Source organism: Parus major, chromosome 2, assembly GCF_001522545.3.
Source record: "Parus major isolate Abel chromosome 2, Parus_major1.1, whole genome shotgun sequence".
NCBI classification, from domain to species: domain Eukaryota; kingdom Metazoa; phylum Chordata; class Aves; order Passeriformes; family Paridae; genus Parus; species Parus major.
The window spans coordinates 131718694-131745912 of record NC_031769.1 but is presented as its reverse complement, the minus strand read 5'-3'; the positions used below and the strand labels follow the sequence as shown (position 1 = coordinate 131745912).

Here is a 27219-nt window from a genome sequence, read left to right as displayed (position 1 = left end):
CCTCCTTGTAGAACAACAGAATGAAAAGGTATTCTGAGTGGCAGCATCATCAAACAGGAAAGGCAAGAAACTCCAAAACAAAGTTTTCCTCCTGATGATAAGTGTGTGGTGTTTTGTCATAGTGCTGTAAATCAGGCTTGCTCCCATACTTGGGCTTGTCCTTTGGGATTGAAAGGAGCACATGCCACTCCTGCCAGTGATTAGTCAGAACTCAGCCAAAAAACTTCAGCTCTTTCTCACATGTAACTCTTTCCCTTTCATCTGCAATGATAACAAGAGTGTGATCCTCTTACCAATAGTACCTGGATAGCTATTCTGTTCTGTGAGTCCAAAGTTAGAGCAACCTCCTAATTGCTTCTCTCTCACCAGAATGCTTCTTGCTACTGGTGCTTGACAGTAGCACCTAAAATACAAGCTGACATTCTGCTACTATTTCAGGCTGTCCCACTTTAACAAAAAGGACATAGGCCTCTCAGAGACATTCAGCACAACTCTCAATAATGCATGGTTTTAATCCAGTACCATTTCCCAGAGACAAATTGTTGTCATACCAGCAACCTGAACCACCTGCATGCATGAAGAAGTGAAGGCCCGAAGAAAAACAATCTTCATGTTTTTCAGTACTTTAAGTGGAAAATAACTTCTGACTTGCAACCAGAGAGTTTTAAGTCTTAATTCATTCAGATAACAGAGACATTGATCAATGGCTGTCCTGAAACCATGCATGTATTATAGAGGAAGGGAGCAGAATTTCCTATTATTCAGACTAAAAAAGGAAGTTGTCTGTGTCTGAAAATCAGAAATGCACTGCCTGTTGGGTACATTTTTTAGCTCTGCATTAAATCTCTAAAGCTACATAAGTCATTCCTACATCTTTAGACCTTTTGCATTTGTTCTTGTATCATATGAAGGTCACATCACCAATGTTGGTTGAATACATGAAGCACTTCAGTATTGGATCAGTTTTATTTCATTGAAGTCAATGGTGCTTATGCAACATAATTAAGACCATTTTTGTTTCTTCAAGCTTCCTTAGTCTGCAAGATTTGAAACATTGTTCACCTCTACTTACATGCCTCAGCCTTTAAAGATAAGCTTGTTTGCACCCACAGCACTTGATTCCTCTCTGTTCTAGCACTTGTGACCATTCTTACTTCTACCTTTTACATGACCTCTGTCACGATTATCAAAGGGATTGTACAATCTGCACTAATGATACAGTCCATGGGTATGTGGATGTGGGAGACAGACCAAGTAAGGAATTGTGGGTGGGAGACTAGGTAGAAGACTAGAAGCTAGGGATGGCAAAGATCCAGGCTGAAGGGCTTGAGACTTGAGAAATAGATAAAAATATCTAGAAACATCTAAGTCCCAGTTCTTGGCCATCCCAGAAGGCAATGGACAGTCTCTGCTGTGTCTTCTATCTTCAGTGTCTGGCAAATGTGAAGAAGACAAATCTGCTGCTGCCATTACATCCTCTGTGAGCTCAACCCAAGAGGTTTCTGCTGTAGTCCTAAAAGCTCCAAACTGTTTTATTGCTTTTAGACAGAAGAACAGATCATCAATGATTTTCTCAAGTACCAGATAATGCAAACGCTAAGTTGAAAAACAACTGTTGATGCAATCCAGAGCAATCTGAGGTGAACTGCACACTATCCACAATGGCATCTTTTCCAAAATACTTCTGCTCAGCCTTTGTGTGTGAAATTTTTACATTTCAGAACTGAAATTTCACAGGAAAGATGGTGCAAAACACAGGTGGAGCTAAAGCATCTCAGCCATATCCAAGGATTCACTTGGTCTTTTTCACATCATCCGGTCATTCTGTTACACTCAGTTCTTTCCTCCTCACTGCCTCTCTTGCCTTGAGGATTGGAAACCAAAAGTTGACCTGAAAAGACAGAAATATGATCTATATGATAGTATTACTGAGTTTAGATCACCCAGACACTAATATCCTGTATAGTCAGTATTGAGGGCAGTAAAAAAAAGACTGTAAAAAACCAAACTCTGTGTGTCTGTAGCTTTCTATCTGGATATGCCATAAGTATATGCATGTGTGTTAGTTGTTTCCATTAGTGTGTTAATGTGTGTGTATATACATATATAGACAAGATAATTTGCAAGCAAAAAGATTTGTTTCCTGATGCTATTTGCAGTCACACTGTGTTTTAAAACAGAAATATATCATATTCCATATTGCTAAGCAATACCAGAACATCTTTCTCTACATTTAGGGCTGCCCTCACTGTCTAGAACTTTCTGTCTAGATTGCAGGAATACTCTTAAGTGCTTTTCATATGTTCATGAAAACGAAGTTACTTCTCTGGAGGACTCTGAATCTGAGAAGTATTTTCTTTCCAGCACATAGTCATTTGAGCATACCAATGTCATGTCTGAGGCATGTGTGCTGAAGTATGGAACAAACCAACTGAATGATGATCTGATCTTACCATTAGTCAACGTGTCTCTGGCTCCTGAGCATTGGGGAAAGTCTATTAGCTTATTATTGAAGTTAACAAGTGTTTAAGTATTTCTTGGATCTGGCTACCACCCAGGGAGATTTTTTTTCCCCTGGATCTCATGGCTTACCGTTCTTGCAAACATGTTCTTCCCAGTATTCTCTTGTAGCTTTGCTCTTTTTTTGAGTAATTTTGCATGTAAATAATGTATCCGTTTCATCTCGGTATCAGGATAAAAGGAAGTTGAAACGAGTATTTTAAGCTGAGTCAGGAAGCCAGAGAATAACCCAAAAATTATTAAAAAGAAGATGATGACTCCAAGCTGAATCCATATCATGGAGAGAGCAAGCTCTGGATGAGGGATGCAGTTATGCTTAAACAAAGGGATCTTGAAAGAATCAGTCTTTGCAATATGCTCTTTCATAGAAATTATATAGCTTCTCTCATTGTTCTGCACAAGAAAAGGAGAAAAAAGGTGTTGGTTATAATAGAGATTCCTTCCTTTCTTAATATTTGTCCCACTTTACCACCTTTTCAGATTTACAAAGGATCCTAAATCATCTAGACCCTCCAGTGTCTATACACAGTATGCTCAAAACAATATATTTATTGGTTATTCATAAATGTTTTGGACTCTATTTTCATGATTTCTCTTGGGACAATGCACAGCATTTTGGACCATTAAAAACTTGCCTTCTCAGTGGCACTGATAGGGAAATATTTAGTTAATCTGTTTATAATGGTTTATAATGGTTTAATATTTTTCTACTCCTATGACTCTGCTCAGATGCCCTGTTGGAGAGTAAAACTGCAGAGCAGAGTGTCTGTCCCTCTGGTTTTGTCTCAGCACACGATCAGCAGTGCTTCCACACCATGGTGGTTTAATACCAGCCAAAAATTAAACTCCAAATAAGCATCTCCCTTTCCAGTAAGAGAGGGACAAAGGCAGAGACTTTGTGTTGAGATAGCAAGTTACTGAAAGCAGCAAGCAATGGAATAAGAGATGCACAGTAACAGCAGCAATATTATTAACAAAAGTATATAAAAAGAGAAGGTGGTTTACCTACAAAAGATATTCACCATCTCAACTTCCACATGTTCCACGTGGCCCTGGGACAAAGCCAAGATGGTGGCTCTTCCTATGCCCAGCACCACATGGCTGTTCCCAGACAAAGACAAGGTGGCAGGCACTCACCACAGCACTCCCTCTGTCCCTGAGCCCGAGACAGCAGAAAGCAATGACAGACAAATCCCTGAAAGCAGGATTGTCCCCCCACACTGCACCACCACTTCGGACACTGGACTCAACTCTGTGCAGCTGCTTCCAGTACTGGCCCTGGCGCTATTGACTGCTCCACCCAGCTCCACTCAGCTCCTTTCAGCTCAGCTCGGACTTGGCTGGGCTCGGGCTTGCCTCCACCGCTCTGCTCCCTGCAGCTGCCTGCCACACCAGCGCTGCTTTTCAGCACCATCTGCCTGAGTCAAGTCTTGGAGGAACAGGAAGGCAACAGGCAGCAGAGCATGGGAGAGGCAGGGGCAGGGCTGATCCTGACAACCTTCCTAATGGAAGGAGGGAGGCAAAAATATTTCATGGTCAGGGGTGCTCACCCTTTCTTCCCCCTGGAACCACACCTGCAGTGATGTTGTGGGTGGTACAGAACAGCAACCCAGCCATGCCCACATGGCACTAAACCCTGTCCCCTCTTTGCAGCCACACACACTGGCCCAGGCAGCGCTCTGACCAAAGGCTGTCACACAGACGAGGCTACCTGACCTCCTCTTGTAGCTGTCTTTGCTTAGCTGATGTCTTTCACTGCTTGTGGACTGAAATGCTCAATAAGAAGGGTAAATTAAACCTGCTGCTGGGACCATACTGGCAGGCAACTTCCTGTTCTGTGTGTAAGAACACTGTAGGGACACTGAATAACCCAGCCTCTTTTCTGATCATGTTAGAGGAATAATAAACTCTTCCTTGTGGCTTTTCTAATCACCTTACAGAGGCCAGGCACTTCTGTTAGATGTTCATTGGAGAAATCAAGTTCTCAAAGCATGCTACCCATCTTCAGCCTGTTAGCCTTTTCTTGATATTATCCTGTTCCAAACTGTCTCAAGACATTTTATCCATAAGCTGAACAAATGTATAGGCAAGGAAGATCTTCGTTAGGAACTCAATATGAAACAGGGTTACTAGTGCATGAAGAACTTTATTGCTCATGCTAATTAATAAATATCTCAAGTCTCTGAGTCTGTCCTGCTCACCCAGCTTCCTGGGCTCCCTGAGATCATCAGCCCTGAGGCTTGATATAACAAATCTGTTGAGATTGAATTTTACATTTTAATGTAATTAGCTTTCCTTGGGGAACTAGAAACAATCTGATGATGACATTAGTTTTCCGTTTTGAAGGAGGCAAACAGCTTTCCATGTGAGTGAACAATGCACACAAAGAGGGCAAATTCATAGTACAGGACTCATGAATCAGCCAGACATGGTCAGGCTCAGGACTTCTGCTCATATATAGTGGGGATAAGCTCCTTTGCCCTGATGTGGGTCACACCCAAGGCAGGTTATGATAAGAGACTGCCGTCAAGGTACATAAGATAGAAACACAGGCATAACCCCACACACAACAGAACACAGCAAATAATGAGGCTACAACAGATTGATTAGGGTTGTGATCAGCAGGGTTCTTATTATCTCCAGGAATGGAGATCCCACAACCTATCTCATAAACTTGTTCTATTGTTTGATCACCTGAAAAGTAAACAAAAAAAATGTATTTCCTTCAGTTGTCCTAATTTTCTTTTCTCCCCGCACTGTGCACCACCAAAAAGTCACAGAATCATAGAACAATTAAGGTTGGAAAATATCTCCGAGGTCATTGACCAAACACCATAAAAGCTAAACTATTGAGTTGTCTCTTGAACACTTCTAGGGACGGTTGCTCCATTACTTCCTTGGGCAGCCCATTCCAATTCTTGACAACCCTTTCATGGGAGAAATTTTTCCTGTGTCTGGTTCCTCTTTCTTACACCCACCCCCATCACTTATTTACACACACTTATCCCCCTGAACCATCTCTCCTTCAGCCTGAACAGTCCCCACTTCTTCTCATGTGACAGATGCTTCTGTCCCTTAATCATCTTCCTTACCCTTTCCTTGACTCCTTACTCCACTATATGCCCTTCTTGTACTGAGTCTCAGCAGTGTTAAGCAGAGAGGAAGGATCATATTCTACAGCTTGCTGGCAATGCTCTGCCTAATGCAGCCCAAATTACCACTTTGCCATAAGGGCACATTGCAGGCTCGTGGTCAACTTGGTGTCCAGCTTTCAGGGCCTTTTTGTGCAAAGCCACCTCCCAGTCAGTTAACTCCCAACATGGAGTAATTTCTCTTCAAGGACTGCAAGACATGGCATGTTCCTTTGCTGAACATTGTGAGGTTTCTCTTGGCCCAATTCTCTTCTGAATGACAGCACAAACCACTGGCATTTCAGACAATCTGCTCAGTTCTATATTGTCTGCAGGCTTGTGTGGCTACCATCTTTTTGTGTTTGCAGGTCATTAATGAAGGGGTAACTAGCATAAGTTCCAGTGTCTACTCCTGGGGGACATCAGAAGTGGCTGTGTACCACAAGTCTGAACTTTTGGAGTCCAAGAGTTCAGTCAGTTTTCAGTTCATGTCATTCTCCTTTTATCCAGCCCACACTTCATCAGATTGTCAATGAAGATGCTGTGTTCCAGTGCTGCAGCAGTGGAAGCCTTAATAAAAGCACAATCAGCATCCTCTGTTCTCCCTTCATTCAGCACCCCAGTCTTTTTATCATAGAAAACTGTTAGATTGGTCAAGTATTATCTAGCCTTCATAAATCCACGTTTAAAACTCCTAATAGATTTCCTGATCTTCACAAGTATGAACACGGCTTCCATGATTATATCCTCTAACACCTTCCCAGGGATAAAAGTGAGGCTGACCAGACTGTAGTTCCCTGGATCATCCTCCTTCCCCTTCTCAAAGATGGAACTGACACCTGCTTTCTTCCACCCTCAGGAATCTCTCCCAGGCCCTGTGATGTTTGAAAGACAATCAAAAGTGGCCTCACAGTGACATCAGCCAGCACCCTCAGCACCCATGCATGCCTCCTGTCAGGTCCCAGGGTTGCACATTTGCTTAAATGTGCCCTAACATGATTCTCCTCCACCAAGGGTAAATCCTCCTTGCTCCACACTTGTCCTTGTTTCAAAGGCCTGGGGCTCCTAAAGGCTGGTCTTCCTAGTAAATACACAGATTAAAGATGCCATTCAGTTCCTTAGGCTTTCTGTGTCCTTTGTTGCCACCAAGACCCCTCTGCTCTTCACAGTGAACCTACATTTCCCCACATCTTTCTTTTGCTGCTTATGGACCTTTGTGCTCCCTTTCACCTGCTTCACCTGATTCAGCTCCAGGTGGGCTTTGGCTTTCCTGCCCCGGTCCTTATAGTCGGTCAGTGTATCTCCATTCCTCCTGGGACTGCTCTCCCTTTTTTCACCTATTCTGTGCTTTGTCAGGAGCTCCTTGCTCACCCATGCTGGCCTTTTGCTGCTCTTGCTTTATTAACTTGGGATCAGTAATTCTTGAACTATCAAACCAGGTAGCTTTACTTTGCACTAAAGGCATCACTCCAGTGGTAAAATCTCCACCTTTAAGAATATTCAGGCAAGATTCTGAGCAATCTGACCTATCTCTGAAGTTTGCCACAGACTCACAGAATATTCTGAGTTGGAAGAGAGAAGAATCAAATGTCAACAAGAATGCTGACAAGAATCAAGTCCAGCTGTTAAGTGAATGACCCATAAGGGACTCAAACCCACAACCTTGGTGCTACTAGCAACATGCTCTAACCAGTTTTCCTTGTTTTGAGCATGAGGTTGGTCTGATGGCCTCCAGACTTACCTTCCAGCCTAGTTAATCTATGGTGTTCTATGCTGCTGCTGCTCCTGCTAGAAGAATCTGGAGATTTTGGCAACAAGCTATTATTTTGTGTATATGCACCCATGTATACAAGTGATGAGTTCCTCACACTACTCAAAGAAAGGTAGGCATTTCTTACCTCAGTGCCACAGTGACTTTTGACTTGAACAGTAGTGCTTCACAAATGTCAGTTTTATGAGTTTCCAATTCTAAGCTTCTGGTTTTCTGCACATATATGAATGGAACAATGAAAGTCCTTCTAAAATTTACCATTCTCTAGAAATATGACAATGCTCTGGGAAGAACTGTCTGGTTCCACCCAACATATGTATCTGTAGAGGCAATGGCGATTTTTGAAATGAAAGATATCCCATCTGACGGCTCACTGTTACATGTCTGCTCTTGAAGCTGATGAAGATGAAGGGAAATTTTTCAGCACTAATCTAAGAAATATATGGTACTGATAAGTACTTACATTCTGAAACAGACTGAGTTGAATGTCTAGATCCGGTACTTCTTGGAGATATTTGTTCACAGAAATAATTAACAAATAAAACAAAGAGTCTACTGCAGCAAACAGAAGCCAGATGCAAAGATGAATAATTACAGGGAGAAAAGAACACAGCATTTTTTTCCTGTCCTTTCTTGTGAAGAAGAAGGATGGGATTGTCACATAATCTTTTCTCTCTTTTCTGTTAAGTGGCAGAAGACAGGGTTTTTGCTGTTGCTTTTGGTGCTCATCAAATGCAATGAATTGTTTTGTGATATAAGTATTCTTAAATTTGACACTATGAGAACCCACAAATTTTTTGATAAAGAGGCCAGTTCCAAAAGAAACTAGGAAAACCCCAAATATAGGCAATACTTTCTGACCTATATAGGGCAGTATAGTCAACATAAAAGATATCTGGTTAGCTATTCTCTGGATTTCTTGCTCTGTGTCATTTAGCTCTTGTTTTAATGCATCATCTGAAATTGAATAAGATGGTGTGAATTCATGCTTTAGGACCACTATATCTTTAGGTAGATCAGCAGGAAGCTTGGCCACCTCATAAATCCATTTTATTGCTTCAACATAATATTTTATCAAGGCAAATTGCTCATGCTTTAAATGACAAGTTATACTGTCTGTCAGAACCTTCAGATTGTGAAAAATATTTTGAATGTTGCTAGCCACTACAACACCTGTGCCAGCAGTAATAAGAGCATCTCTGCCATTTTTCAGTCCACAAGAAAGAAGGAACAGAGCACTAAAACAGCGCAGGTGCTTGAAACAGAAGAGCATGATAGAAAGCAAAATCCAGATGAATCCAGAAATCAGTAAGGGCCCCAAAGAGTGGTGTGCCAAGGAGAAGTGCATGCTAAGGAAAAATAGAAAGCTGGAGAGGAAGCCAACTGCACAGCAAACTGCAAAAAGCTGCATCTGATACTTCCAGCCAGGTTTCCTTTCAGATATAAAAATTTCCCATGCATTCCGGGCTATTGAGATGAATTTTTGCATTTTCTTCTGATTGTTGCTGACACCACAAAACTAAAAGGAAAGGAAAAGAAAAACACTGTTAATTTACAGGGTCACACTACTGAGAATGATGTGCTTTTAACTGGCTGTCTGATACTTCTTCACACTGCAAAATATGCAGGTCTGACTCACATGGGGCTGAACCACCACACATGAGACCAAAATATTTGTCCTCAATGTCACAGATAGAAATATTGAAGAGATGACTCTAAAAGGATTTCTATCTTTTGTCCTTTTATGTTTTGCACGCTTTGATTTCTCATTAGCTATGTAGAGATAATGGTTCACATGCACATGTCCATGTGTGTGAGTGTCAGTGTGTGTGTGTGTGTGTAAGAGACACATCAGCCTGCTGTAGCACCCACTGCTCCCCACAGATGCTACCTTTGCCTTGTAGGCACCAAGAAGGACAAGACAGGAGCACAGAAATGTCCTGTTGGTAGCTCCATGAAGGGGAGCATGGATCTGCAGGGAGCAGCCAGAGCAGCTGCCAGGGAGGAAGGAGCTGGTCAAGCAGCATGTGCACACTGCCAGGAATGGGGAATGAAGCACAGATTCTTCAGGTGGAGGTAGGTTAGTAAAGAGCAAAGAAACTGTGCCTCAGAGGCACCATTCCTTCTTTGGGTCTCTCCTGGGATAGCATGCCTACAAAGTGGTCCATATACAGTGAGCTGCCCATGAGCCAGCTGTGTGCCTCATGGCCTAGATGGCCGAAGATATCCTGGGGTGCATTAAGAACATTCACAGCAGACTGAGGGAGGTGACCCTGCCCCTCTGCTCAGCGCTGGTGAGGCACATCTGGAGTTCTGTGTCCAGTTCTGGGCTCCTCAGTATGAGAGACATAGAGCTCCTGAAACAGGCTCAGAGAAGGGCTGTGAAGAGGTGAGGGGAACTGGAGCATCTCTCGTAGGAGGACAGGCTGAGGGAGCTGGGCCTGTTCAGCCTTGAGAAGAGATGACTGAGAGGGGAATCTCAGCAATGTATACAAGTATCTGAAGGGAAGGTGTCAAGAGGAAGAATCCAGGCTCTTCTCAGTGGTGCCATGCAATAGGACAAGAGTCAGTGGGAAGAAGCTGATGCACGGAAAATTCCACCAGAACTTTAGGAAAAACTTCTTTACTCTTGTAAAAACCTTGCTTGACATGGCTCTTCAAAGGGCTTGAAGTTGTTCATGTAAGCTCTGAGTTAGGCACATGAGACAGATATAGACAAGATATTCTCAAGAGGTCAAAAAAACTAAAAGAACTTTACTGGCAACTTAAGAAAATCAGAGAACTTACACAAAAATTCTGAGAAGAAAGAATTAGAAACAGAAAGACAGAGAATACATAAAAAACATGCCACATAACCACCACTCCTGGGTTGAAGTGGTGTGCAGCTGATAAGAATTCCAAGAGGAGGTAGAACCAAGACATGCTTGCTTCATGTTCCACTTTGAACACCCCTTGGCCCTTCTCCCAGGTGGGACTTGCAGTCATTTGGCCACTTAGGAGCTGGGTGAGGGGCTCCAAGGGAGAGGTGTGCAGCACTATGCCCCGTGTGCCAGGGCTGCAATACAGGCTGTGGGGCAGGGCACTGCTTCGACCTGCCCCTTCCCCCCCCCACACACACACACATCCCAAAATGTCTCGAGACATCAATTGTTTCAGCTTCTCAGAACTGTGAGGGTGACCAGGCACTGGAAAAGGCTGCCAGAGAGGTTGTGGAATCTCCCTCACTGGAGATACTCAAGAAAAACCTGGACACAATCCCATGCCACGTATTCTGGGATGATCCTGCCTGGGCAGGGAGGTTGGACCAGATGATTCACTTCGGTCCCTTCCAGCCTTACCATTCTGCAATTTTGTGTTTAACCCTTTTTAACCCTAACTAATAGCTTGTGCTTGTCACCATCTCTCCTGCTAACCATAAATGCCTGTTATGTAAATTACAGAGTATTTTTGTGATTCAGTTCTGTTTGATGGGAGACAGTTCAGTGTTCATATCTTTCCCTGATTTTCTATAATAATAATAATAATATTTATAGTGCAATTTCTCCAAAGATGCAAGGTCAATTCATATGCATATTAGCATTTTAATATTCTAGAACAAATGAGATACTAATTAAACAAAATAAACAGTAAATTTATCTTAAATAGAGAACAGTTGTCTTTGTAAAATACATCCTGAAGCTATTAGTTTGTCTTTTGCTTAGCTTGAACACAGCAGGTAGCCAGGAACTAAACTATAATTTTTTACACATACTGTATTTTATTTGCATTAGACTTTATGAATCCTCCTAGCACTCACTGCACCATTCCCCCTCCTTCTCAGTGTAATTAGTTATTAGTTGTGTCATTATCTCCTTAGTGTGCAACAGGAGCTGAATATTATGGGAGCAAGCATCTATCACCAGCTAGGATCTTCTTGTACTGATCTGCTGCTTTTCCTTGGCCTTACCTGGGCCTGATCCTTTCTAGTGCTGAGGACTATCCTGAAAAATGCTGAGTGTTTTCTGTGTTTAACCACTTCAGCACAGGCAAACAGTGGGCAGTAGGCTCTCAGTGCCTACTCAGGGCTTAATTCCTGGCACTATCACAGGGCTTAGGAAGGCTGACAAAACTGCTCCACTCCAGGGCCTAATCGAACTCAGCTGTAAATGAAGTACAAGAACAATTAACAGCTCCTTCACAGGAGCAAAATTAGTTAATCAATGTCCCATAAGTAAGTAGAAGTCACCATGTTTGGGAAGGTGCTGCAAATGAAATGGGGAGGAGAGTTAGCACAGGAGCCACCTGGCTCCAGCTCTATGAGCAGAGCTGCCTTTCTGCTTATGGGCATGGTCTGCTTTGTCCTTTTCTACTGAAAGACATTCTTTTAGGAAACATAAGCAAAAAGGAGATGCTTATGATTCTGAAATCAAGCAGAACCAGACCTAAGAGCCAGCAAATCTTGTCAGCAAATTCTGAGTCTCCATGAGCAGATCATTAAACAGTATGTGCTGCCACAACTTCTTTGTAGATCTAAGAAAAATTGCCTTGCGCAGTGAATACATCTGGCATTCTGTTCTTGATTTAAGAAAACTTAACAAAATAAAATGCAAAAAGGCTAGCATTTATCTACTACTATCCAAAACACGCGTGTAAGAAAATAATGCACTGAGTTACCTTTAGCAGCACCAATTTCCCAGCTGTTCTCAGGCACAGGTTTTACATGGCTTTGGGCATTTGTATGTACTGGTATGGTGGATTTGGGTTAATGCTTATAAACATTCAGTAAATGGCTGCAATATGTGACTGGGATTTTGGCATGACTGCATCCTTAGATTTAATAAAAGTACTTCTGGACTGGGAGGCTGGAGACTTGCAAAATATGGACAGAACTTGAAAATAATCAGAAAGTCTCCTTTTCTGAGCATATTCAATGCTGTTACATGAGATCCCTGCAGCACTCAGAACATACATGGTAGGTTTGTCCTAACCTGCATGAACCTATAGCTCAAGAAAGGCATTGTAAGGACACAGTGAATTTTGGAGCCTGCGGCATGGATGCTCAGGTGTCTCTCCATGGTCACTCAAGGTCACAAAGAGAGCATTCTCATCCCCTCAAGAACCCATCTCTAAGCTGAAACTTTTTCAGGGTAAGAGTCAGGCCCACAGTGTGCATTTCTGTGGCTTGTCTGACACCTCAATTTTCCCCACTTAGGGCATCAGCAACAGGCATAGATATTCAGCATTAAGTACAGGAGTGTACTTTGAGTGAGCACGCTCAAAGGATGAGAACTCTAAACCTAAAAAAAATGTTTGGAAGCTGAACATTCTTATATCACCAGGCACTTAAACAGCTGTGAATGCTTGGGAAAGGAAAATAATAGTCTAACTTAGAGGTAGGAATAATTTTTTGGCATCACTAAAAAGATTAATTCAGAACTTAAAGAAATAGTAAACTTTGAGAGCTTTCTGGAATGATTCCTCTTGAAAACATAAATCACAAAAGCTTTCCTGATGCTGTTTGGTGCAGTTAGGAATTCTAACAGGAGGCTGACAAGAACAAAACCTTCATTTCAACTGCAGTCTGAAGCAAAATACTTTTTCTTCTGTCCTGTAATATGAACTAAGGTGGAGGCTGCTACCATTATTTATGTAGCATAAGGAAAGAATTATTCTTGGAAAGCTGTTTCTTGCTCTCAACTGCCAATTTCTTTCCACCATAGTTTCTAGTGATGAAAATCTCCCATTCCCACAGAGGGGAGCTGGAAACTCTTGTGCTCTAGTTCTGCTTCCATAAGTGATTTTATAGTTGGGTCCAAGGGGAACCTTTCTGTGCTTTAGTTTTCCTCTCTAGGAAATATTTACTCAGCTCTGGAAGCATGCTATTCTTCTACCATATGGCATGCTGGCAGGAGTAATTATAAAAACAAATTCTGCAAAAGAGCTTCTCTGGCAAGGAGGCCACAGTTCTTAAGACTTGTGGTGTACTGAATTTAATGCAACATATTTAAAAGGTATTTTTCTATTTTCATTTTAAAATAAACAAGAAAATTTTAAAAACATTTTAAGATCCTGCTTGTGATATTTCAGATATGGCTACAGATTTGAGGAAGCAGAAGTACATAGCACCAAGAGTACCTAGAAAACGTCCTTCCAGCTGAGCCATGAGCCCTGTGCTAGAGCTATGTAATTTTTTATAGTATGTGTTGATGCTGTGTATGATTTCTTTCCTGCCTTCTATGTAGACTCCCCCATAGTCATCCTCCAAGTAGTTGTGGCTGCCTCTGATACCAGCTTGGTCCTGTCCCAGTCCCTTGCTCACCCTGCAGCTGATGATTGCTTGCTACAGATAGAATGTAAGAATAGGGCAATTGAGTTGGAAGGGGCCAACAACAATCATTGAGTCCAACTGCAATAGATTGAAACTCCAAATATTTGCAGTAAGTATTTGTGAAACCTTTTCTAGCTTTTTAAGGCTATTTATTGCTTAGAGGTGAACAGTAGGTCTACATGTCTAGTATATGGATTAGTCACCCATGCAAGCACCTTGCCAACTTTTAATGTAATGGAAGAAGCAGGTATCTCCTGAAAATACATAGTAAAAGAGTAAAAGAAAGGGACTTACTAAATAATTAGGGTAATTTTTTAACAGAGACACAGCTGACTTTGCAAAGCATGACAAAAAGGAGCCAGACCTCTAAATCTACTTTCTATTTTGATACAGACCTGTGTTGGGCAAAGCCTGGGGACTACAGGAGCCATTGAGTTAGGACTGAATAATACCACCCAGTTTTTGCACCTCACACCAAGCCTGATATAACTTCCTTTGCACAGCACTGTTCTTTGGGCTGATCTCAGGAGGAGAATGGAAGTTTGGCAAAGAATTCCTTTGCCTAGAATTGTGTGCAGGAACCTTAGATATAAAAACAAAAACTTATTAAGAGAAACCAGGTTAAATGGGAAACTTAGATCCCATTGATGCCCAGCTTCACGGTGATCTTTGCCTTGCTTCAGCTACCCAATGATCTTTGCCTCATAAATCCTGTTGGGATTTTATACAGGAATTAAAGAAGAGAAGGCACACCATAAGAATATCAAAACAAATATTTCTTTTTTTGGCAGCTTCAGGAGCCTTCTTTTCTAGCCTGAATCAGTTACATTGAAATAGAAGAAAATTACTTCCTTTTTTTGGATACTGTCAAAAAATCCAGTGCTGAACTAAGGCATAGTAAAAACAAAAATACAGGAGGGAGTTCTATACTATTTCCTTCGGTCATTGTAGGGCATTCAATAGAGAAATAAAATCCCAATCAAAAATCCAGCAACAGTGCTGCAGCTACCCCAGGGCTTCATTGACACCCTCATAATTTCTCTAGTTCACATCATTTGCTTTTAACTGCATGAGGAAGGAAAGTAAATGGTACTAAACACATTAAACAGAAGAGATGACTAAAATATCTAATCATATATGTGCACATAGGAGCTTGAAATACTAAACAACACAGCAATGCAAATATAACAATTTATACACATGGGAAAACAAACATGTGAAAATAGCAGCTGAGTGAGAGCTCTTTTTCTTCATGTATTGAAAATTGATAGCTTGGGATAATTCTGAACATTGCAAGATATTACAAGATTTTTAGGATGCCGTAAATTGATTAAATGTCATCTAATATGAGGTGTCTATGGCACTGGAGTTTGTACTCAATGATCTTTAACAAGAGTTCTTCCAATCCAAGTCTTCTGTGATGTCCACATCTGAGCTGTCTATATCTCAATGAAGAGAAAAGGGCAGTTACCCAGAATCATTACTTCAGACCTGTTTTAGAAGTCCACCATCACTGAAGATGGATTGCATTCTATGAGAATTTTAGCTCAACTGTGAAATGTGTCTGGGTTACTCAGACAGAGCCATGCAAAGCCTGGGAAGATGAACCTCTCCCTGTGCTTCTTAATTACCAGCACAGGTTGTATTTGACTAAGCTGGGCACTCAGAGAAGGACACAGAAAATGTGTTGTGGGCAGCCATAGAAAATGGACAACTATTGAAGGGACATAGAACAAGAAATCAAATTTTCTCACAACTCTATGGGCTGTGTTAGGAAGCTGTGATGCAACAAACCCACAGACATATCCCTTAAAATGGAGGAAGGAATGTAGGCACAGTTTGGGAAACGCAAATGACAATTTGCCTATTGCCAAAAACAACCCTTCAAAACACAGAAAATTCCAGTGTGAGGAAAGGAAGGGAGCATATGAGATTACACTGTCCCTTTCCTACACAGAATAGCTCTATACATACTTTTGCTAGAGTTTAGGAGTAAATTATTTCACAAGCATTAGGAATAGTATGGAATTTTCCTTTTGTCCTTTGCCTAGAATAGTGTGCAGGATCCTTATACATAAAAAAAAATCTTATTAAGAGAAACAATAGGTTAAATGGGAAACTTAGACCCCATTGATGCCCTTACTCTCCAGTCAGTAAGGTGACAACAGTTAACTTAAATCAAGTCCTTTTTCCTTATAACAGCTAGCTGAGTCCATGATTACTGTCCAAAGTTCCTGGATATTAACCTTAAAATGTTACTTACAGGCACCCTTGTAAAGCTCTTGAAGGTTCTTCACGGTGCTGTGTGTCTCAGGGTATCGAGACAGACAGTAGTAAAAAATCTCACATGAGTAATTTTTTTCCTATACCCTCCCTCAATGAGTCAGACACACTAGAATTTTGAAATTGTTCTGGTTTTGACAAAGATTAATGAGGAAGTAACTTATGCGCAAGACCAGAATAGTATATAATTTGCAAGTGCCACTTTCCACCTTTTTTTTTTTTTTCTGGCAGAGTAATAGATATCAGCAAATGAGATCAGGGCCCAAAATTCAACGATTTATTATTATGTTGAGTAATGCCTTAGGTCTAGAACATTTTAGCTATTTTGGTACTTCCTTTGAAACTAGCAGCAATTCAGTACCCAAATAAATTTAAAGGTCTAATAATTTTCACCCCAAAAATGTTCCTACTGAGATCTGTGCAAATACTTTTGTAGACAGTCTGTCAGAATATGGTCCTTAGAATAAGACACATCTTAAATATACAATAAAGACACAGGTCATATACTTGTGTGTATATATATATATATACACACACACACATATATACATATACATATATATATATAATATAAATATATAATAGAGATAATTTATATACAGGAGGGTAGAACTGCTATGCAGAGGAACTTTTGCTTTAACTTTGGTATTTAAACTTTTATTTTAAATTTACTACTGGTTTCTGCAGACGCGGTTTGCATGTGCATTTGTGTGAACAGAGGAGAAAGATGATTCTGGAGAACTCTACTCTCCACTTGAAATGGATCACACATGTCCTACCAATTATTGGATTGATCTATTGAACGAGTCAGTCCTTTTATTTGGTTGTCATCAGGACCATCTGATAAAGAGGACAACAGATATTAAAGCAAATCAAAGGCTGATGCAGAAGCTTCACAAGAACAACAGCAACAAGAGTAAGAGGATTGTTACATGCTTGAGATACCTTTTCAATCACATCCTTCATATATTTTCTTTTTCAGCAATTTTTAGAACTAATTTGCAATTATGGTTTTACTGTTCATGTTTAACCTTTCAGATTAATTTTTCTCAGAAGTGTCACTGTAGTGTAGGTGGTTTGGTCCATTGCAGAGATGTTACCTGCTACACGTAAATAATTCTAAATTGGAGACTGACTCTCATTTAGACTCTGATTTCAAAGATCCAGAGCTGTACACGAGTCTCAGTCCCTGGCCTCTTTGCAGAATCCAATCAGCAACTACTGTAGTGTTGGCATGCACATTATCTGTTTGTTCTTGGTTGAAACATCTCTGTATGTACTTTTCCCGACAGCTGTTTTTCCAGCAGGTACTGGATAGCACTGAAGGAGCAGGTTGAGCCCAGGTTTCCCCTGCACAGAGCTGCCCTACCTCCGCTCTTCCAAAAGCAGCTACTGAACAAATTCAGAAAGCTGGCAGACAGAAAAGTGAACATAGCACAATGTTCATAGCATCTAAATTATGCATAATATAGGGCTATAATTAGATACAGTGGACCATCTATAACTGGAGAAAGTCTCTGATTATTATAGGATGAATGGATGAAATGATCTTTTAGCAGGACATATTGTTCATATTACGAAATAAGAGAATATTCTGTCAAAGGATGCAGGTAAGTGCATATGAAGTCAGACCAAGATTCCATTGAACCCAGCATCTCAGCCTTGATAGCAGCATATAGCAGATGTTTACAGACTCACACAGTGGGGAATATGGACCATTTGGACATGGTCTAGGTGACCCTGCATAGGGAGGGGGAGGCAGGGGCAGAAATGGCCTCCACAGGTCCTTTCCAACCTCAACTATTCTTTGATTCCATGACCATTGAGATTCCTCTTTTCATTTCTCCAGCCTCTGAGGCCAATCCAAATGGCAGCACAACCATCTTGAGTATCAGGCATTCCTCTTAGGTTATTATAATCTGCAAAGCTTCTGAGGGTGCACCCCTACCATGTCAGTAATGAAGATGTTTTACTGTATTGGCCCCAGAATCAATCCATGGGACACACCACCCAAGTTCACACATGTGAACTTCTCGTAACTGAACTTGATGTTGCTGATCCCTGGGTCCAGTAGCTCATCCAGTTTCCAGTCCAACTCATTGTCTATTTATCTACCCAATACTTTGTCAGCTTGTCTATGAGAATATTATAGGAGACACTGTGGAAAGCCTTTCTGAAGGCAAGGTAAACTGTTGTTTTTTGGGTTTTTTTCAGAAAAACAGCTTTTTTCTGAAAGCGAGGTAAACACTGCTCTCCCCTCCCCCACTTAGTTAGTCACCTCGTTGCAGTCTGTCACATTGGGTAATCGTGAATTCCCCTTTATAAATACATGCTGAATACTCTATGAAAATGGTTTACAAGATTAGTTGCTTTGTAACCTTCCCAGGGAGCAAAATGAAGCCGACCTGTTCCCTGGATCATCCTCCTTCCCCTTCTCAAAGATGGAACTAACACCTGCTTTCTTCCACTCCTCAGGAATCTCTCCCAGGCCCTGTGATGTTTGAAAGACAATCAAAAGTGGCCTCACAGTGACATCAGCCAGCACCCTCAGCACCCATGCATGCCTCCTGTCAGGTCCCAGGGCTGCACATTTGCTTAAGTGTGCCCTAACATGATTCTCCTCCACCAAGGGTAAGTCCTCCTTGCTCCACACTTGTCCTTGTTTCAAAGGCCTGGGGCTCCTAAAGGCTGGTCTTCCTAGTAAAGGCACAGCTGAAGAAAAGCATTTTTTGCATTCCCTTGGGCTATATATGAGAAAGAAAGTAGTTTATGGTCATCTGGAGGGACATTTCCACCCCTTAGGTTTTCAAGAACAAGGAGTGGTATGGGCAGGCTTTACCCATACCCAGCGACTTGGATTAAGTGCTGGCAGTGACTGGCAGCATTTCTAGCGTCTCCTAGAGAATCAAGTATGTTGTAAAGTACATACAGCCAATGTGAAAATCAACCCCACAGTCTGAAAGCTGCCTAAGACCATAGCTCCCTTCAGAGATAGAGCATTTTGATAAAGACCTTCAGCTGGTCTTTCTCAACCCATATGCAGCAACCAGGATGCTGGTGTCACTGCATGTTTTTGGCAGGTTTTTTAACACAGAATATTTTAGTGACCCACTCACAGCACACCCTCACAAACTCTTGGTAGTACCACATTTTCTGGGACCAAGGTGGATGCCTGCTGGTGGCTGAGGGGGGATAATGTTCCGTCTGTTGGTGGAATATCTAGCAAACATCAGCTGCTGGGGCTGTCTGGTTCCTGGACTTTCCTGCTGACGTTGTTGACTACTCGCCACTGCAAAATGGGAGGAACTGTCAGTTTACAAAGTTGATCAACAGTAAAATAATGACTGCTGTTTTTTCTTCTGCTCTGTCTACCAGTACAGTGTAGATGCTTCTGCACTCAAAAAAGTTAGGATCATTTAAAAATTAGTGCATTTATTACCTTTTCCCCAATTTTCTTCTTAATCCCTGCAGAATGACTAGCAAAACTTGCTTGCAAATAAAAGGTATTAAAAATCTCACTGCTTGAGATCCTACTGTTCTGGAAGTTACTCAATGCATTTCAACAGATAATGATGTAACACAGTATGTGTGTTAATTTCAACCGTGATCTGCATAGTTTGGATAACACTGTGCTTCAACCATTGTAACATACAGGCTGGATGAGTGGTGTTTTGGGTTTTTCTTTAGGATGCAGAAGATTATTTCCTTTTGTGTAAGCTGCGTGTGGCAAAAACAAAGCAAGTTCAGAGCTCTGAACACCATGTCTCACTGAAAACATTCCCTATTCTGCTTTGCTTCCTCCTACCTAAGGAAAATCAGCTAGCAACTAATAGCCCTTCCCTGTGGCTGGCTTCCAGACAGCAAGAAAACAAACAAACATAAGCATTTGTAAATATTTGCACCCTTGTTTTTGAGTCATGGCTCTAATTATTGTTTCTGTTTTACTGTTACAGCAGAAATTTAGATTAAAAAAAGACAATTGCATTTTATTTTCTAAATGTCTGAGGAAATGAAATAATGACAGTGGATTGTTATTCCCAATGAGCAGAGCTGCACCGGATGAGCAGTATGTCTGGAGCCAGCAACAAAACAGCTATGAGTAAGTGGTTCTTGGATTGAATCAGGATTGTGGAAGCTCAGTTCTGAGCCCAGTGAAAAACCCAATCCAAATACTGCTGAGCTTGGGTAAAGTTTGTATTTAATACTGGTAGCTGAACTACTCTTTATACAATATACAGATACTGTTTGAATCTGAAAACACTGACTGGATGTTTGCTATAAAGAACTATTCCTGCAGGCAGAGCTGAGGAAGGTTCCTAAAAGTCTCCAGGAATGTAGTTAAGCAGAGAGTTTTCATCTCACTAATTGTCATTGATCGTCACATAAATGCTTCTGACTTGGTCTTGGGAAAATGAGATCTTGGAATCTCCCTACAGAGTTTTGATTGAGGGTACATCTGCTATTGTGAAGTGGCTGCCCAAGGCACAGATTTATCACATCCTTCTTTTCATGAAAGCTGGAAGTGTCTCTCTTTGCTGCTATAAGTTACTTTACTTTGTTTATATTTCATAACCCCTTCTATGTAGGAGATGCCACTTCCAACAAATTACAGAGCCAGCTACAGCTGCTACCTCCAAATGCAGAGAGAATAGGCATTTCAAACAGAACATAAAATCAAAGTTTAAAAAAGCAGTTTTAGCAGTTTCACAGTTATAATGAGGAGCTGCACCTGCCAAACTAGCTCTTCCAAAAAACAGGATACAGCATCTGTGAGATCCTGGATTAAGGGGTCTGTAACAACAACCTTACTTGTAAATAAATGCTGGTTGGTGCTTGGCTGCCTGTGGGATTCCTGCCCTTCACTCCACAGCCTGAACTGTTGAGCAGATTCATGAGCACATACTTTTGGGCTGGAGTTTTGCCTGGTGCAATCATGTACCTTGTTTTGGACTCATGTGAAACCCTGGCCTGAACATTCCCACCCTCCTTAGCATTACGTACCCAGCTGCTCATCTACTGCTGCTTTAACTCATTACAAAATCACACTGCTTAGAAAAAAAATACTGTTAAAACCCCTCAAAATAAATGGTATCACTCTGACACTGTTAGACTGGCTAGATATCGAACAAGACATTATTCCAGAAAATCTGAGAGGGGAAATATTCTCTGCTGAGCCACAATAATGGGAATGGACTGGGAAGAGCGCAGGAAGTTCTCAGGCTGAAGATGCTGTATACACTCCTGCTTGATGGGGGTACACCTGGGGATACTCACAAGACACTTTTCCTAGAAGTGGCTTCCAGATTATTTTCAGTTTAAAGTGACCCTCAGACTATTCATACATTGATAACTGATTTTTCATTCCTTTTTGTCTCCTTTGTGTTTTCATCCAAATCTTTACTCAATATCTTATTAGCTTTTACATCAAAGCAAAAATACACCAGACATAAGAACTGAATCCTTTAAAAGACTCAAAGAAAATGAAAACCAAATAGGATGTGCCACAAAAAGTTTTTACCCCAGACAGTTACACTGTAATGAAATACAAAGCAATTCCAATCTCATTTTTCTATAATATATGGTATTCCAGATAACTGAAGCCAGCATTGTTCCAGTGAAGATGCCCAAACAGCAAATACTGACAAAATGATAAAGAAAAAAGGCTATATGGAAAAAAGAGAAAAATATAATAACAGCATTTGTTGGACCGTATCTTACCAGGAAATCTGATACACTATTAATAAATTTCTTACTGTATGCTATGAAAAGTATCAGTGAGATAAGGAAAGAAATAATATATCCAAGGGACCAAGGAACAGAAACTAGATAGCAATCTAAGCTTAGAATTATGTAAGTTGAATTTATAATGGATCTATCAAAGCATCTGATGATGTTGCTATAAAATAGGTCTGGCATTTCCATCCTTACCCCTCAGTTACTTTGAAGGCATTTGTAGCTTTGCTTCTTGAAACTTGCAGTAAAGTATTATTTTTCAGTCTTGCTTGGATGTTTGGGTATTGTTAGTGCCTAATAAGAAAGTCCTTTCTGACAAAGAAAAAAAAAAGAAAAGAATAAAAAAGAAGAAAAAGAAAAAAAAAAAGAAATAAGGCAGCCTGAGGCTTACAAGACAATACTTGCACAGTTTTTCCAAAGCCTTTCCTTGTGTTGCCTATTTCTGACCAAAGACTGAAATTTCTGCCTCCTGTTTTCTGCCTTTCACATAGTTGTGCTAAAAAAGATCTTCTTTATATTAAAAAGAAATGACGAGGGAGAAAGTGGTTGATTCAATGAAGTTAGTTCTTGTGCACAGTGAATATATGATACTAAAACCAGTATAGAAATAGCGTTTTGAGAAAGAAGAAGTGGTAAAACAAAGGGGAAGATACAGAATGAAACCCACAGAGCATTGTAAAACAAACCTCAACAGATATGTTTGCAGAGTTATAGAAATAGACTTTCATGAGATATTAATTTATGGGTTCCCATCTGCCCTGTAACTTTACAGGATGTGCTATCTCCCAGGATAATTATTGCTTTGGGTTGGAAGGGACCTTAAAGATCATTTAGTTCTACCTCCCTTGCCATGGGCAGGGGCATCTCCCACTAGACCAGGCTGCTCAAAGCCCCCTCCAGCCTGGCCTTGAACACTTCCAAGGAGGAGGCATCCACTGTCTCTCTGGGCAACCTGTGCCTCACCACACTCATAGAGAAGATTTTCTTCCTAATATCTAATCTAAATCTACTCCCTGACAGTTTAAAAGATATTCTTCCTTATGGAAGCAAGCAAAGAGGGATGGCACACAGCCTACCCACTGGAAATTGCAGCTCATGACAATTCTGGTCAGGAGGAAGTAAACTCAAATATGGAGAAGTAAACGTTTATTTATAAATAATATTATAACACTAGTAAAAAGTGAGCTTCCAGTGTAAAAAAACTGAAAGATGGAATCCTGTTTTTCTTCAGACCTATACAGAATTTTTTTTGACCCTGACACTTACTATTAAAATCAGAGGATTAGCTGTATAACACCTTAAAAGAAATTTGGTGTAGTGAAAAAGTAACAGAAAAGCATTTTCTTATTGATGATATAAATACTGCTAGTTGCCTGCAAAGAGTGGAAAATGGAAGAAATTTCCTGTGGTTATACACATTTTTTTGGCTCTTAAACTGATTCATTGTAAGTTTTGAAGTAAGTCTGGTACAGTGATTGCAGCAATGAATTCTTTAAGTTGTTACAGGTAAACAGCATACATCAAATGAACAAAAATATAAAACCCAACATTAAATGGTAAAGTGTATGTTTTACAAGAATATGAGTTTCTATTCTTGCCAAAGTACTTCCTTCTGCGTTTTCATGAAAAGCAACATTCAGGCTTCCCATATATTATCCTTTCTTCAGTAATCAAAACTTCAATTAGCATTCGTCAACATTTGTGCTTTGTTAGGAAGAAAACAGCTCATGAGCCATTTCCTTTCCTGCAATCAGGCAAAGATTGTGTTCAGGATGAGACAAACCAATGTGGAACCACAAAACTCTCTGTAAATATGGGAAAGACTGGGGGAAACAGGTTGCAGCATGGAAGATTTATCAGTTAATAGGGCATTTGACAGAAAACAGGGGAGTAAGGAGGCTTTTAGGAAGACAAGTTTCCAGCTGAAGTTAGCCAGTCAGAGCCTGAGCTTTCTACAAGTACTCAAACAACACAGATCACACGCCAACACCAGGCAAACATGGTTAAAAACTGATTTTAACAAAAAGATTTATAGGAAAGGTAGCTGTCTTGAGGACACTTTTGTGCTGAACTGTAATTGCTAATGGGATGAATTACACTGCGCTGAAAGAGCTCAATAATAGCCATGACACTATTAAGGATTGTTTATAGACACCAGCCAAACCTTCTGGAAGCAGGACAGGGAATGAGCCTGAGGCTGCTTCCTCTGTCCCTTGTGGGAACCTGAGGCAGTGTAGAAGAGAGTTTGCAAAGAGAGTTAGCCTGGGATGTGCTCAAAATATGAAATGTAGATTACACTATATTTTAAAATCTCTATCATAGGATAATTAAAGTCAAAAATTCTGGCTGAATAACTTGCTTCTAGGTGGCAAATGCCCTGTTTTGTACTTTTCAGTGTTCCCAAAGAAAATATCGGTGCTATGACATAATTATTGCATTTTCTTTGCTTTTGGCATGCTGTAAATGTTTTACTCAATTGGATGAGAATAAAGGAAGATGCTCAATATACTGTAATTACTTTTCCTATTTCTCAGTTTACAATTTCTCAATGAATCAACCCTCAATTATACTGAAAGCTCTTTATTTCTATATATTTTCCACAGAAATTGTTTAAATATGGATGAGGTGGAATGACTGTAAAAGGAAGTGCAACCAAGTCTTTTCAGTAACAACCAGTGAATTTCCTCCTTGTTTCACTTAAGTTTCATAACAAGATTTATATTACTGGATTTATGTTACTGGAAAGAAAAAAAATCTTTGTCATATCTTTAGTCAAATTGTTTTGCTACCATTTACTCAGAATGCCAGTACCATAGAGAGTTTAGTCCTGCTCTAGTATAATGAGTAACTATTGAAGTCTGGTATGTATGAACCCTTTATTTCCTGTAGTTTGCTAAATATTCATTAAAATACAATCAGCTTGTTTCATTTTTTTAATGGAAAAACCTTTTCTTTCTAAGTGCCACTCCAATGTCCCTAGAAGAGAAAGACCTATTCCACATTAGTGGAATTTATGTAGTTGGTACTCAATTGGTTTTCCCTTTTTTTTGGCAAAAACCCCCACCTTGGACCTTTTCCTACAGTTCTAGTCCTCTATTTAAGCAGAAAATCTAGGTTTTGATTTAGACACATGATGTCTCCTAGCCACAGAAACTTTGTTAACATTTTTAATACACTAATAATTCCCTCGTTCATGCAACCCAGACAAAACATAATGCAGACAAAACAATATAATACAACTTTCCATGTCTCCATGCTTCTCCACGCCTGACTGTTCTTTGGGCTTTTATCTTTCTCCCTGGGAAGCAAACCCATGCTCCACACCAGGCATTTTCTTCAAATCATGGAGCATCTCATATCCTTCTCCCTTTCTAAAACTTCCAAATTTCCTTTCTGTATAGTTTATAATCTAGAACAGGATGAGGCCATGAAAAAAACTCCTTTTCAGATTGTTATTATTGACCCCACCAGACCTGTGGCTTAGCTACCAGCCAACCCAGGTGCCTTCTTGTTCTGGACATGCCCTTGTCCAGAGATTCAATCAGAAGTGTATTGGAGCTTCACAGAAGTCTGGCTGTAGTCCTGAGTCACCTTTCAAAACTTTCAGACAAAGGCAAAACATTTGCAGATTTGGCTACTTCTGTAATCAACATAGCAGTGGCAGTTCATGACTTCAGCTGGAAATACCACCACAAACTGGCTAGAGATCACAAAATTGCAATGCAGAGCTGGTGGTTGTATTCTTCAGCCACCGGATGCATTAGACACTGGCTGAAAAGGGGCTTGTCTCCTGTGCTCATGTGGAATGATCTGCCATGGTGGACAGCTTTCCTTAAACCCTGCTACAGGGTCAGAGCTGCGACATGCATCACAGGACCACCCCATGCTTCAGCTTCATCACAGATGTTGCCCTCTCCACCTCCAGCCACAAACCCAGGTAGCCTCTTGCAGCACTCCTGCAGCACTCTTGCAGCACCCTTGCAGCACTCTTGCAGCACTCAACCCAAACAGCCCCCTGCAGCTCCCCAGTACCAACCCAGCATACTCAATGCTGTCCTGTATCCTTCCCACAAAGTGGGAGAGGAGATATTTGTGGTGGCAGGAGAGAGGAAAAACTAAATTAGATACTTTTAAGAACTTTCTGGGGACAGGGGGGAAAGGAGAACTTTATCCTTAGTTACTAATGTTGGACCACTCTCTAATCATAGTCAATGACCTACAAAGCTCCCTCTTCAGATGGGACTGGAGGATCTCCCAGTCCCACAGCTGGATGTCAGTTTGTTTGGAGATTTTTTGATTGTTTTTTTGGGAGTTTTTTGTATTAATTTTTGTTGTTGCTGTTGTTTAATTTCATTTGGTTTGATTTTGTTTTGTTTGTTTTTCCTTTTTTGCTTTTTTTCTTCCCTGTCCAGGATACATATCTCCTTTTCCATACAATGTAAATAAAACTCTCAAGCTGTCTTGACTATCAACAGCTGGCCAGATGATGGGAGCTGTGGAAAGTTGTTGTGATGGGAGTGTGGAGCTGGCTTTCCAAGGATCATTTGAAGGATTTTGCCCCACACATGTGTAAAGCTGTGTAACAACTCTTCACATTGGAAGTTTACTTGACCTTCTGTCAATAAAACACTGACCCAGCCTCCAGGGCTATTCTTTGGTGGCCCTTTCTCATATGTCTTTGCATTTAATTGCTTGGTGCTTTTCAGTTTTAGAGTAGCAGGGTGTGCCTGTGCGTGTCAGAAGAAACATAAGACTCTTTAAGAGCCTAACTAAAATTTCTTGTTTCCACTTTTCTGAGAGTTGTAAGGAATAAGAAGAGCAAAACACTTCTTCAGCTGACCATACCTGGTGGATGCCAGTGGGGTACACATTACTGACAGGTACATTTGTCATAAGGTATATTTGAGTGGGCAGACAAGGTCTTCCTGGGGTACCCAATGGAAAAAGAGTCCACTGCACTTCCTATCCAAAATCAGGGATACTCAGAATATACCACAGAGCTTCACCCCAATGTGATTGCAAAACATGTTCTTGAACTACATTTAACTATTTAAAAACTCTGTGCAGGCACAACTCCATGCAGCTGGCCAGGATGTGTTCTGCCCACAACCCAAGGTTAAATAATATTTTCAGTAAAACCATAAAGTTGTATTTTTTTGCAGAATATTGTGATTTTATTTATGAAGTGAATAAAATTATGACATAAAACACTTGGAAACACTTGGTTTATATATTTATCTCCCTTTTAACTGCAAAGCAATCCATGTAAAATGGCCTGTGGATGTTTTTGCCTCAAAGTTCTTTACTTACAACAGGTTAAGATAAATGGCTTTGGTGACACAAATACAGCATATTAAAACTGGTTATTAGTCCATGTGGCAAAGAAGAATGGAACTGGTTTCTGTTTCCCAAACTCAAAATTAGTGTGTATATTTTATTTTGGTTTTGTTTTTAATTAAAACTCTAGTACAGAA

The 27219-nt window shown here is 40.6% G+C and overlaps 1 protein-coding gene and 1 long non-coding RNA gene across 4 annotated transcripts; one reads left to right on the top strand and one right to left on the bottom strand.

The window, feature by feature from the left end:
* Positions 1–947: 947 nt before the first annotated feature.
* On the bottom strand, positions 948–22614 carry DCSTAMP (dendrocyte expressed seven transmembrane protein). 2 transcript variants are annotated; one of them, XM_015620136.3, is made up of 5 exons: positions 22137–22614; positions 21941–22057; positions 7886–8941; positions 2593–2913; positions 948–1891 (listed from the first exon to the last, which is right to left on the bottom strand). In XM_015620136.3, the coding sequence occupies exons 3-5, from the start codon at positions 8909–8911 to the stop codon at positions 1820–1822; spliced, it is 1419 nt and encodes a 472-aa protein (XP_015475622.1). In that variant the 5' UTR covers positions 8912–8941; positions 21941–22057; positions 22137–22614; the 3' UTR covers positions 948–1819. The 2 variants fall into 2 exon arrangements, with proteins under 2 accessions (XP_015475622.1, XP_015475624.1); XM_015620138.3 differs by lacking the exons at positions 21941–22057; positions 22137–22614 and adding an exon at positions 15993–16093.
* Positions 8962–27219, top strand: LOC107200983. Of its 2 annotated transcripts, XR_004496211.1 has the most exons (4): positions 8962–9498; positions 18488–18643; positions 19966–20111; positions 26158–27219. It is a non-coding gene; the product is annotated as an uncharacterized LOC107200983 (long non-coding RNA). The 2 variants fall into 2 exon arrangements; XR_001519918.2 differs by lacking the exon at positions 8962–9498 and having other exon boundaries at positions 16637–18643.

Coding starts and splice junctions, on each gene's coding strand:
- DCSTAMP (XM_015620136.3), bottom strand. CDS start 8,911: ATGCAAAAATTCATCTCAATAGCCCGGAATGCATGGGAAATTTTTATA. Junction 2,914..7,885: donor AACTCAGTCTGTTTCAGAAT/GTAAGTACTTAT, acceptor TTTCTTGTGCAG/AACAATGAGAGAAGCTATAT. Junction 1,892..2,592: donor AGAACATGTTTGCAAGAACG/GTAAGCCATGAG, acceptor CTGTCTTTTCAG/GTCAACTTTTGGTTTCCAAT.